Genomic DNA, 12,195 nt, shown 5'->3' with positions numbered 1-12,195 from the left:
AGCATCGCTTGGGGTCTCATGCTGTCCAAAGCCATGGTGGGGTCTACTTTCCCTCCAGGGTAATTTCCCAGAGGCCAGATGTGAGATAAACAGAAGGCAAGCCACTCGTGGGTCTCCCAGTGTCTAGAAATATAATCCATCTTTCTTTCCTTTTCTTTCGTCAACAACTTTTTATGGCACCCTAATTGCCAAGCTGTCTCATAGGCACTTGGGATACAGTGATAAAAATAGATAAGGATCACTGCCCCTGTGAAGCTTATGTTCTAGAGAGGAGACAGACAACAAACAATAGAGTCTATAGTAAACAAGTAGATTATATAGTATATTAGAAAGTGGTAAGTGCTGTGGGGGAGAAACGTGTAAAATAAAGCAGGGTTAGGGACACCCAGCAATGGTGATGCAACTGTAAATAGGTGGACAGGCTGGGCCCCAGTGAGAAGGTAGCATCTGAGCAAAAACTTGGAGGAGGCGAGGGAATTACCTGCAGGAGCATCTACAGAAGAGCATTACCAGAAGCGTGAACTGCGGAGGCAATGCCCTAAGGCAGGAGCAAAGCCAGCAGGCCAGTGTGGCCGGAGCAGAGCTCTAAGGGACAAAAGAGGATACGATTAGAGAGTATTATGGACTGAATTGTGTCCCTTCCCCCCAAATTCATATGTTGAAGCCCTAACTTCCACTACATCAAAATGGGACCTTATTAAGAATCCGCCTGCCAATGCAGGGGACACAGGTTCGAGCCCTGGTCCGGGAAGATCCCACAAGCCGCGGAGCAACTAAGCCCGTGCACCACAACTACTGAAGCCTGTGCGCCACACTACTGAAGCCCGTGCGCCTAGAGCCCGTGCTCGGCAACAAGAGAAGTCACCGCAGTGAGAAGCCCGCGCACCGCAACGAAGGGTAGCTCCAGCTCACCGCAACTAGAGAGAGCCCGTGCGCAGCAACAAAGACCCAACATAGCCAAAAATTAAAAAATAAAATAAATAAAATTTAAATTTAAAAAAAAGGGACCTTATTTGGAAATAGGGTCCTTGCAGATTAACTAATTAAGATGAGGTCATCAGAGGGGGCCCTAATCCAACATAATTGTTGTCCTATAAAAAGGGGAAATTTGGACACAAACACATGCACACAAGAACACCATGTGAAGATGAAGACAGAGACTGTAGTGATGTTTCCACAATCAAGGAATGCCAGAGGTTGTTAGCAAACCACCAGAAGCTAGGCGAGAGGCCTGGAACAGATTCTCCCTCGCAGCCCTTGGAAGGAACCAACCCTACTGACACCCTGGTCTTGGGCTTCCAGCTTCCAGAACTGTGAGAAAATACTTTTCTGTTGTTTAAGCCACCGGGTTTGTGGCCCAGAGTGCAGGGGGTGGAGGAGTGATGGAGAAAGCCTTAAAGGCTATTTAATGACTTTCACTTTTATCAAATTCACTTTTTTTCATGATTAAGTGGGCTATGTCACCCCCAATGCAAGCATTACTCAATGTTAGAAAACCATTAATATAATTCACACGCTAATATATCTAAGAAGAAAAAAAAAAAAACCATATGACTATCTTGATAGGCCTTTGACAAAATTCAGTACCTATTTCTGATTTAAAAAATAAAGCTCTGGGACTTCCCTGGTGGTGCAGTGGTTAAGAATCTGCCTGCCAATGCAGGGGACATGGGTTCAAGCCCTGGTCCGGGAAGATCCCACACGCCACGGAGCAACTAAGCCCGTGCGCCACAACTACTGAGCCCTCATGCCACAACTCCTGAAGCCCACGCGCCTAGAGCCTGTGCTCCACAACAAGAGAAGCCACCACAATAAGCCCGCGCACCGCAACAAAGAGTAGCCCCCGCTCGCCGCAACTAGAGAAAAGCCCGCGGCAGCAATGAAGACCCAATGCAGCCAAAAAAATAATAAAAATTAAAAAAAAAAGTCAATAAAACAAAATAAGTAACAACGTTAATAGCAAGTATTAACTAAACTCCAGAGTTTACCTGGATTTTTCTAGATTTTCCATTATCTCCTCTTTCTGTACCAAGATCCAATCCAGGGTTCCCCATGGCATTCAGTTGGCATGGCTCCCCAATCTCCTTGGTCGGTGATGGTTTTGCTTAGTCTTTCCTTGCTTTTCATGACCTTGACAGAGTTGAGGAGTGCTGGCCAGGTATTGTGTAGAATACGCCCCAATCTGGGCATGTCTGATGTTTTCCTCATGATTAGACGGGGTGATGGGTTTTTGGAGAGACTACCACAGAGGTGAGGTGCCCTTCACTTCCCATCGTCTCGAGGGTACGTGAGACCCACACAGCACCCCTGGTGGCATCAGCCTTCCTCACTTGGTGAATGAAGGTAGTGTTTGTCTGGTTTCTCCACTGTGCAGTTACTTAAAATGCACTTAAAAAAATGAAAGCAGTAAAATTCATCCTTTGGAGACATTGGAGGGTAGTAAGAAGGCATGACACGATCTGACTTAAAACATAAACAGATTACTCTGGCTGGTGTGATGAGAACAGATTGTAGGAGAGAAGGGGCAGACACAGGGGAGACTGGGAGGTCACCTTAGCGATTTAGGTGAGAAGGGATGGTGGCAGGGGCCAGGGCAATAGCAGTAGAGGAGATGAGAAAATAGGCGTTGGAATTTATTTTGGTAGAGTTAGCAGAATTTTCTGGTAGATTGAATGTTGGGTGTAAGAGATAAAGATGTGTCAATGATGAGTCCACGAATTCTGGCCTGAGCTGTTGGAAGGATGGAGTTGCCATCACCTGAACTCAGGTAAAAAGTCCAGTCTGCCATTTATCTCTTCTCCACTCCTTCAATATTTCACCCACCTAAGAAATATTTATTTGGTGTCTGGGCTGGTTGCATAATTTGCAGGACCCAATGCAAAATGATAATGCAGGGCCGCTTGTTCAAAAAGCAGGAAAAAGCTTGTTTCTTTCTTCCATGGTCTTTCTCTCAAGGGGACAGACTGGGGAATTCCTCAGTGGTCCAGTGGTTAGGACTCCACGCTTCCACTGCAGGGGGTCCGGGTTTGATCCCTGGTCAGGGAACTAAGATCCCACAAGCTACATGGTATGCCCCCCTCCAAAGAAAAGGAGGACAGAGTGTTTTTTATTTTCTATCTAATGTTGCACTCCCTGAGGCTCGGGGTATTTGGGGGTGGGGGGAGTGGGAGGCTGAGCCCCTTGTCCCAGGGAGGCAACAAGAGGTGGGACTGCACTAGAGCTGAGCTCTAAGTCCCTGTGCGTGTTCCATTGCCTCATCAGACCTCAATTACGAAACACAAATTTCAAGATAAAATCATAATTTTATCTGGCCACAGAGCATTACACCCCAAGCGCAGGGCTCTTCCGAGCATGGGGCCCTGTACTACTGCACAATCACAGGCCCACTCCCTGTTTGGCATCTACAAGTATGTGTCACACACTTTGCTGGGCACTACGGTTGCAAAATAGAATCCTTTACAGAGGGGCAAAGAGGAAAGGAAGAGATGCTTTATTAATCACTGCTCTGTGTCAGAGTCTTGCCTATTCCCGGTTTGGTGGGAGAAAGAGTCCTAGAAATGAGTGTATTCAGTCTGAAAAGTACAATAGTAGAGAACGGGGTGGGTGGTACTGGGCCCCGAGGTGAAGGCGACTGTAGCGGACTGAAGGGTTGAGGAGTTAGGAGGAAGCTCAGAGTCTTGGACATCTGATCACCAGCCTAGCTGGACAGGCAAATCTGAGGGAGGAGAAGGAACGTGACCATCAGAGTGTTATTTATTTACTTTTGAATGAAAATGGCTGAATACATTTTTTTTTTCCTGATTGCAAAATTAATGCTCATTTTAGAAATTGGGCCACATCAAAGGATATACGCAAGAAAGCAAATATCCGTAATCCCAACACCCAAAGATAACCACTGTTGACATTTCGACTCTCTCTTATTTTCTGCCTGTGCACATACATAAATATATTTATTACAAAATGTTATCATCCTGTACATTCTGCTTCTATTATAGATACCTTTGCACAGCATTAATAGTAGCTATACATTATTGTGTTTAATAGAAACATAGTGTTCCATTTTACAGATCTACTATAATTTGTAAAAAAAAGTTTTTTGAAGGGTATTGAAATATTACCAAATTTTATTATTATAAACAACTCCGAGATAAACTTTATCCTCCCTCTTCCTCCCTGTTCCTACTTCTTTCCTTTTTTCCTTCCCTCATGTAAGTGGGATTGCAGGGTCAGAGGGTTTGCATTGTTTAGTGAGTCTGATACGTATTCACCCAACAGGACTGTATATAGACAGTTACAAGTCATGGAACATTTATTATCTGCTGGATACTATACTAAGCACTTTAATTTACTCAACGATCCTCATACCAACCCTATGAGCTGGCTCCTGCTTTTAGTCTCATTTTACAGAGGAGAAGACTGAGGCACAGAGTGGGTATCTAGCTTCCCAATGCACACAGCTGGCCAGGGACAGAGCTGGGATTTGCACCGAGGTGATTTGGTTCTAGAGCCTGTGATCTTACCCCATTTCATCATCACATAGCTCCATGAGGCAAGTATCCCCATTAAAAAATTTTTTTTTATTTATCTGGTTGGTTGCACCGGGTCTTAGTTGCAGCATGTGGGATCTAGTTTCCTGACCAGGGGTCGAACTTGGGCCCCCTCATTGGGAGCGCGGAGTCTTATTCACTGTGCCACCAGGGAAGTCCCAAGTATCCCCATTTTTATGGGTAAGGATATTTTGATGCATGTTAAGAAGTCCAAGGTCAAAAACTGTTAAAGGAAAGCCGATGTTTGAATCATGGTCTGTCTGCCTCCAAAGCAGGGGTTTCTCGATCCCTCGTGAGGATTTCTGAGTTCATTCAGGAGAGTGTCCTCAGCTGGGGTCTCACCTGCTCACTCTCCAAGGTTCCTCTCTGGCTTCCACCAGAGGCTGGCAACCAGGGCTGGGGGGTCTGTAGACCCAGGACACACCCCTGTCAAGTCCTGCCGTTACCTGACTGTCTGCCTGGACCCAGTGACACACTGACATTCCCTCCCCTCTCCTCTCATCCTAGATCACTGTTGGGTTCCAGAACTCTCTCAGTTGGGCACAGTTTTGGTTGCGTGTACCAGACAACTCCATTTGAACTGGGCTTAACAACAAAGACAATTTACTGGCTCATGTAACTGAAAAGTACACAGAGAAGAAGACCTCTGGGTACGGTATGTTCAGGGCCCTGGCTCAGTTTTTCTGTGATTCTCTCTGTTCTGTCCTCCTCCAAGTGTTAGTTTTTGTCTCTGGGCTGGTTTGCCATTTATGGTAGCAAAATGATTTGCAGCAGCAACAAGACTACATACTTGCTTTTCCACAGTCATTAAACAACCATCCTGAACTTGGCTCTGAGTGGGATCATCTTAGGTCACATACTTGCCCTTGAACCTGTCACTATGGCAACGGGGACCATCACCGGGGAGAGGGGTGAACCTTCTCCTCCACCTCCCTTGCCTCTACTTTGGTCCCCAGGTCCAAGTGGATTCTTCTGCAGGGATGAGAAGAGATGCTGATGCTGGCATCAAAGCTGACAAAGGGACAAAATAGATATCCTTACAGCTATATTGTGCTGTTCACATGGTCTTGCATACAAGCTGCCATTTCTAAAAGAGAATGGCAAGAACAGGCCCCTGCATTTTGTCAGAGGACTGGCATTTGGGCTGCACGTGTCACAACAATCTTTGTGGCACTGGATGTTCTGCACAGAATGGAAAAATGCTCTCCCATTAGGAACATTATAGATCCATTTAAGAGGGAGCCGTTATAAGTGGAAAGTGACGTATGGAAGATACGTTGGGTGGGCGAACTTGCCGGAACATTTTCAAGTGGGTAAAATTTTATTCCAAGCACATCTGTATGTGCCTTTCCCCCTCTTTCAGTGAAATGCTCTTTCCCACCATGAAGGGAAAGATTCTTTTCAACTCTTGTCCTCCAGATCGTCTTCCCACTGGAGACCTAAGTTACCACCATTGCCACCCCCATGCTCATCCAGAGGGGCTGCTTCCCTTTTACTCCTCGGGTTTGAGGGAGTACCAGACCCTTCCCTAGGACCCCAGTGATTAGTTGAAATAGACTGGAATGCGGAACCAACTTGATTGAGGGCCTGGGAAAGCAGAAGGGAATTATACACAAAGAGGAGCTTAAAACCAGGTATTAGATCAGGCTGCTGTCTCCCTGGTCTTTCTCAATGGGTCTCCTCCTTGCAAAGACTTCCCTGTCCAGTGACTGCTGCCCCCTCGTGGCAAATACTCTCTCAGCTTGCACTTGAGTGGGTATAGGCTTTGGCAGTACACAACTTGGGCAGTCTGTTTTCTCTTGTGTTCCCTATCTTCTGCTCCAGGAGCTACCTTTTCCCTAGATGATTAATAGGAGTAATGTCTGCTCCCTCGAGGGACTACCCCATCTTCAAGTTCTTTGTAGTTTAGGCATCAGATCACAATTGGTCAACACCTGTAAAAGCAAAGCATGGGTAACCCCAGGGCAATTGTCTCCTTACACTTCCTGCTATTACTTATAAAGGATAAGAGAACCCAGGAGGAGAGCATGACTTAGTTTAAGAAATATGCTTGCCTGTGGCAGAATTGTAGGTACCAGTGCCATGATAAATTCGGCATTGGTGGTAGGGGCCGGATTTATGCTTGCATAGATTAGCACCAACTCTAAACAGTAGAGGATGGTTTGGAAAGGGCAGGCAGACTAGCTCGGCTGTATGGAAGTGCAGCTTTCAGGCGCACCTTATATAGACTGTGTGGCTTCAAGTGATAGACACCCTGAATCATGGTGGGGATCCACGATGCATGAATCAAAGGAGACATGACTAATGTCGTTTATTCTACAACCATTGAGTGAGCACTTACTCTGTTTCCTGGCAGAAAATTGGAGAGGGTCTCTGGCAGCCCACGGTCTAGTGGGACAGGCTGACTTGTAAACACATCATTACAGAACAATAGGGTTCATGTTATAATGGAGAAGTGACTAAAGTACCAGAGGTAAAGCTAAGGGACAGACATTAGCTGCTGTGAGCAGCTGAGGCAGGTTTCCAGAGATGCCATCCATCATTACTGAAAGTGGGAAGAATGACATGACCCCCACTCCTCCATTCACCGACTGCCGCAGCTCCGATGGTCTCCCTGTGGTCCAGCCAGATTCCAGGAGTGGCCCCCAGCCTCAGGGCCATTCTAATCAACAGTCGTGAGTTGGCAGTGGTTGTACCAAGGAGCGACTGGCAGTGGAGGGGGTTTAGTTCTCCCTCCAAAGCTCCACCAACAAAGATTTTGCTTCAGCAAATGTTTCACAATTTTAAAAGATATTTGAAAACTGTTTAGGGTGTGATTTCATGGGCCAACAAGCTTTCTCCACCAAAGCTTCCCAAAGAAGTCTGGAGTTTAAGTAATAATTGTGTGCTTGCTGTCCAAACACAGGTCAAGTGCAATCTTCTACCTCCTTCCCACTGGGTTGCCCCCTAGTCCCCCCTAGTGGAGGACTCCTACAAGGCCCTCCTACTTTGAATTCATTCTGAAGTCTCTACCATGCAAAGTCAAGTCTTTTGCCCTTTATTCATGTCAGGCAAGGTGGAAGCTTGCCTGGAAATAAATGGAAGTAAATGCAAGAAAAGGAAGACAGTAAAACTAGTCATTTACAGAGTGGAGAATTCAGATAATGGACCCTGAACTCCATCTTCATGCCTGGTTCCCCTGCTTGGACGTGTGGACCCTGGGAGTCTCTGATGCCCTGTGATCGCTTGACTTAACCTGTTCTCCAAATATAGACATGGGCAGGGCTCAGGGAGGAGCTGGGCTGTGACGTGCCTTCCCTATTTCATTTTATTAATCAAGTTCTCTCTCAGTGTTAAGTCACTCTGGTCTCTGAATTCCAGGCTCTTACGGTTGGACACACATGGCCAGTGACTCAGGTAGGAAGCCACCTCTGTTTGCCAGGCCTTTCTTTGGGGCAGGGTGACTTGGTTTGACTGTATTTTAGAAAATGCATCCATTTTTCTGGGACCTGTGACTTCTGCTCAGTTGACTCCCTGCCTCCTCCCTTGCGACCGTGTATTCAACCCTGTCCTTATACATGTTGACAAGGAGGCCACAGCCTTCTCATCTCCTCCTTTCATACCTCTCCCTTTTACAGGCAAGAGGATGACTTTCCCCAATCTGATGTTTATTGCTTTGCCCTAAGACTTTGTCTTCTGTGGAAATGCAGTCCTGGCAGGGATATTAAAATGTGTGAATCGAAATGAACTCATAGAACTTCAGGCTTGGAAGCATCTCAGGGGTTATTTACTCTGCCTCCCTCAATTTGGATGAGAAAATGGAAATCTGTAGAGGTAAAAGGACCCATTCAAGGTCATGTAACTCATTAATGACAAAATCAGGATAGAGTGAGGACTGGATACCAGATATCCTTATTTCCAGTCTTGGTAACTTTTCATAGGTTTTCAGATTGTTCTCGGAAGAGCCCTGGGGGTTTTGTGGGAACCTCCATAGTGGCTGTCTGGATGGAGAGAGTGGCACACCCTCCCTCCCCAGTAGATGAGTTTTTATCTGTTTTACATATTGGGCTGCTGGTAAGATTTTGCTTCAGCAAATGTTTCACAATTTTAAAAGATATTTGAAAACTGTTGAACGATTCTGTGGATGTTTAGGGGGTGATTTCATGGACCAAGATGGGGGCTTCTCTGAAATGCTTACACTTCCTTTAGACAGAGGACCCAAACACTTATTGCTCCCTTAGAGAAAAGGCTTAAAATACACTTGTTTTTTTGGCTGCGCCGCACGACATGTGGGATCTTAGTTCCCCAACCAGGGATTGAAGTATGGAGTCTTAACCACTGGACCGCCAGGAAAGTCCCTTAAAATACACTTTAATGCAATCCATTGCTATCATTTTCTTCCCTCAGTAGATTTTAAGAAGGTTAAACAAGAATCAGGGAGGGAATTCCCTGGCAGTCCTGTGGTCAGGACTCAGCGCTTTCACTGTTGGGGTCTGGGTTCGATCCCTGGTCAGGGAACTGGGATCTCACAGGCTGCACGGCACGGAGGGGAGATAACATAGAAAGGGACGTCTGAGCAGATGAAGACATCTGAGGAAGGTTTTCCTCCTTCCATTTTGCCTGATTCTGGCCCTCCCGTGAATGTATAGGACCAAGCTGGTCCTCCCATCTGAATGCACAGACATGGCTGAGGATGGAGAAAGCCAAAGAGAGCGCAGAGGCAGTATTATAGGTAGAGTTGATGCCGTTGTAGGGCCGACCAACAGCAGAGGTTTTTCCCTGTAGTCTGTCTTATCCCACACTCAAGCCTCGGAGTTATGGAAAGTTGACAACACGTTGAAGCTGATCTCTAAAGCAGACCGAGATAGAGATGAAAGAAGGGATCTCCAGCTACCAAACTAGAAGAGAAGCAGAAGATATCCCAGTAACCATTATCACGTCCTTTTTAATTACTTACTTACTTACTTACTTAATTTATTGGCTGCATTGGGTCTTCATTGCTGCACGGGCTTTCTCTAGTTGTGGCTAGCTGGGGCTACTCTTTGTTGTGGTGTGCAAGCTTCTCATTGCGGTGGCTTCTCTTGTTGCAGAGCTCAGGCTCTAGATGTGTGGGCTTCAGTAGCTGTGGCATGTGGGATCGGTAGTTGTGGCATACGGGCTCTAGAGCGCAGACTCAGTAGCTGTGGGGTGTGGGCTTAGTTGCTCTGCAGCATGTGGGATCTACCTGGACCAGGGCTCAAGCTCGTGTCCCCTGCATTGGCTGGCGGATTCTTATCCACTGCACCACCAGGGAAGTCCCATTATCACATCCTTGATGAGAGTGACTTGAATCTGAGTTACTAAATCACCTTCCCTTCCTTCTAATCTTTCAACCAGATCAAACCATGACTATCATCCTGAATGATTTATTTAATTACACTGATTTGTGGCAGTTGTTTGAGGATGAGTTTGCAAATTTCACCGGCACGCCACCCACAGAAGAACATTATTATAGTCCCTGTAAGATGGACACTGAGACACTCAACAAGTATGCTGTGGTCATCATCTATGCCCTGGTCTTCCTGCTGAGCCTCCTGGGAAACTCCCTGGTGATGCTGGTCATCTTATACAGCCGGGTGGGCCGCTCTGTCACCGACGTCTACCTGCTGAACCTGGCCATGGCTGACCTGCTCTTCGCCCTGACCTTGCCTATCTGGGCCACCTCCAAGGCAAAGGGCTGGATCTTTGGCACACCCCTGTGCAAGGTGGTCTCACTCCTGAAGGAAGTCAACTTCTACAGTGGTATTCTACTGCTGGCCTGCATCAGCGTGGACCGCTACCTGGCCATTGTCCATGCCACACGCACGCTGACCCACAAACGGCACTGGGTCAAGTTCATATGTTTAGGCATCTGGGTCCTGTCCTTGATCCTGGCCCTACCCATCTTCGTCTTCCGTGAGGCTTATCAACCACCCTATTCCAGCCCAGTCTGCTACGAGGACATGGGTGCCAATACGACAAAATGGCGGATGGTGATGCGGGTCCTGCCCCAGACCTTTGGCTTCCTCCTGCCCCTGCTGGTCATGCTGATCTGCTACGGACTCACCCTGCGCACGCTCTTTGCGGCCCACATGGGGCAGAAGCACCGGGCCATGCGGGTCATCTTTGCTGTCGTGCTCGTCTTCCTGCTCTGCTGGCTGCCCTACAACCTGGTCCTGGTTGCAGACACCCTCATGAGGGTCCGGGTGATCGCAGAGACCTGTGAGCGCCGCAATGACATCGGCCGGGCCCTGGATGCCACCGAGATCCTGGGCTTCCTCCACAGCTGCCTCAATCCTCTCATCTACGTCTTCATTGGCCAGAAGTTTCGCCACGGACTCCTCAGAATCATGGCCATCCATGGCCTGGTCAGCAAGGAGTTCTTGGTCAAGGACGGCAGGCCTTCCTTTGTTGGCTCTTCTTCAGGGAACACTTCTACTACCCTCTGAGACCGCACGCAGGGCTCCTTCCTTCCCTTCAGCATCCGCCCCAAGCCGCATGTCCTCTGGCTGCTCACGACCTTGTGTCAAGGCAGCCCCCCATTGTGGTTACAGGAAGTTGCTGAGGCCACATCCTTACTAGGCCCCCAGCTATGGATTCAAAAGCCCTGGCCCCCATCTCTTACTGTAATTACCATGTCAACTGCTAGAGCTCGGCCCATCCTACCACTGAGACCACGGCACTCTGTCTTCTGGCAGACATTCTTTGAAGATATTCTTTTAAGTGATTACAAAAATTTCCCACCATTGGGAGGCATTAGTGTCAAACACCATTGGTTGCTTCCCCAACTCTCCCTTTCCTTGCCTGCTAATGAAGTCCACCTCCCTTGAGAGAGGCTGAAAATGACAGATACTCACTTTCTAAGACTCCCTTAAACTAGGAGTGGCCATATCATTTGGTTCTGATTAGTAAGACTCAAAGGCAATAGTGTGCTGGTAAACCACTTTCCTGGGAGAAAGTCTTAATGTTCTGTGGTGTAAATAAATGCTCTTACCATGGCCGATTTCAAGGGTGGTGGTGTTTAGCAACAAGCTCACAAAATCTAGATAATGTAATAATCTGCTTTCACAAACTGGCTTCAGTGCACTGTTGCTTAAGAGGAAGTCTACTGGGACCAGGGGACTCCTGGGATATATTCCTGATTTAAAAGACACACACACACATACATATCCTTGGTTCTTGCCTTTGAATACGGTTATAGGATATGATGTGTAGAGCTGAGCCAGTCACTTTGTGACAGTGAGGCAAAAAGTGTGCCCAACACACTTAGGCTGGTGGAGCCAAAGGATAAAAAGGACCTGAGAATAAAGAGCCCAGAATAAACCATAAATGGTCAAATGACTTTATTTATTTATTTAAAAATTTGTTTGGCTGCGTTTGGTCTTCGTTGCTGCGCGTGGGCTTTTCTTTAGTTGCGGCGAGCGGGGACTACTCTTCATTGTGGTGCGCGGGCTTCTCACTGCAGTGGCTTCACTCGTTGTGGAGCATGGGCTCTAGGCGCTCGGGTTTCAGTAGTTGTGGCACATGGGCTTGGTAGTTGTGACTCACGGACTCTAGAGTGCAGGCTCAGTAGTTGTGGTGCACAGGCTTAGTTGCTCCGTGGCATGTGGGATCTTCCCGGACCAGGGATCGAACCCGTGTCCCCTGCGCT

The 12,195-nt window shown here is 47.3% G+C and overlaps 1 protein-coding gene across 1 annotated transcript; it reads left to right on the top strand.

Annotated features, from left to right (window-relative positions):
- Positions 1 to 7,927: 7,927 nt before the first annotated feature.
- On the top strand, positions 7,928 to 11,081 carry LOC132368693 (C-X-C chemokine receptor type 2). Its single transcript, XM_059927410.1, has 2 exons — positions 7,928 to 7,943; positions 9,903 to 11,081. The coding sequence occupies exons 1-2, from the start codon at positions 7,928 to 7,930 to the stop codon at positions 10,991 to 10,993; spliced, it is 1,107 nt and encodes a 368-aa protein (XP_059783393.1). The 3' UTR covers positions 10,994 to 11,081.
- Positions 11,082 to 12,195: the final 1,114 nt, after the last annotated feature.

This window comes from Balaenoptera ricei, chromosome 7, assembly GCF_028023285.1.
Source record: "Balaenoptera ricei isolate mBalRic1 chromosome 7, mBalRic1.hap2, whole genome shotgun sequence".
NCBI lineage: Eukaryota > Metazoa > Chordata > Mammalia > Artiodactyla > Balaenopteridae > Balaenoptera > Balaenoptera ricei.
Note: the sequence above shows the minus strand (reverse complement) of the source record. Positions and strands in the feature narration are given on the sequence as shown.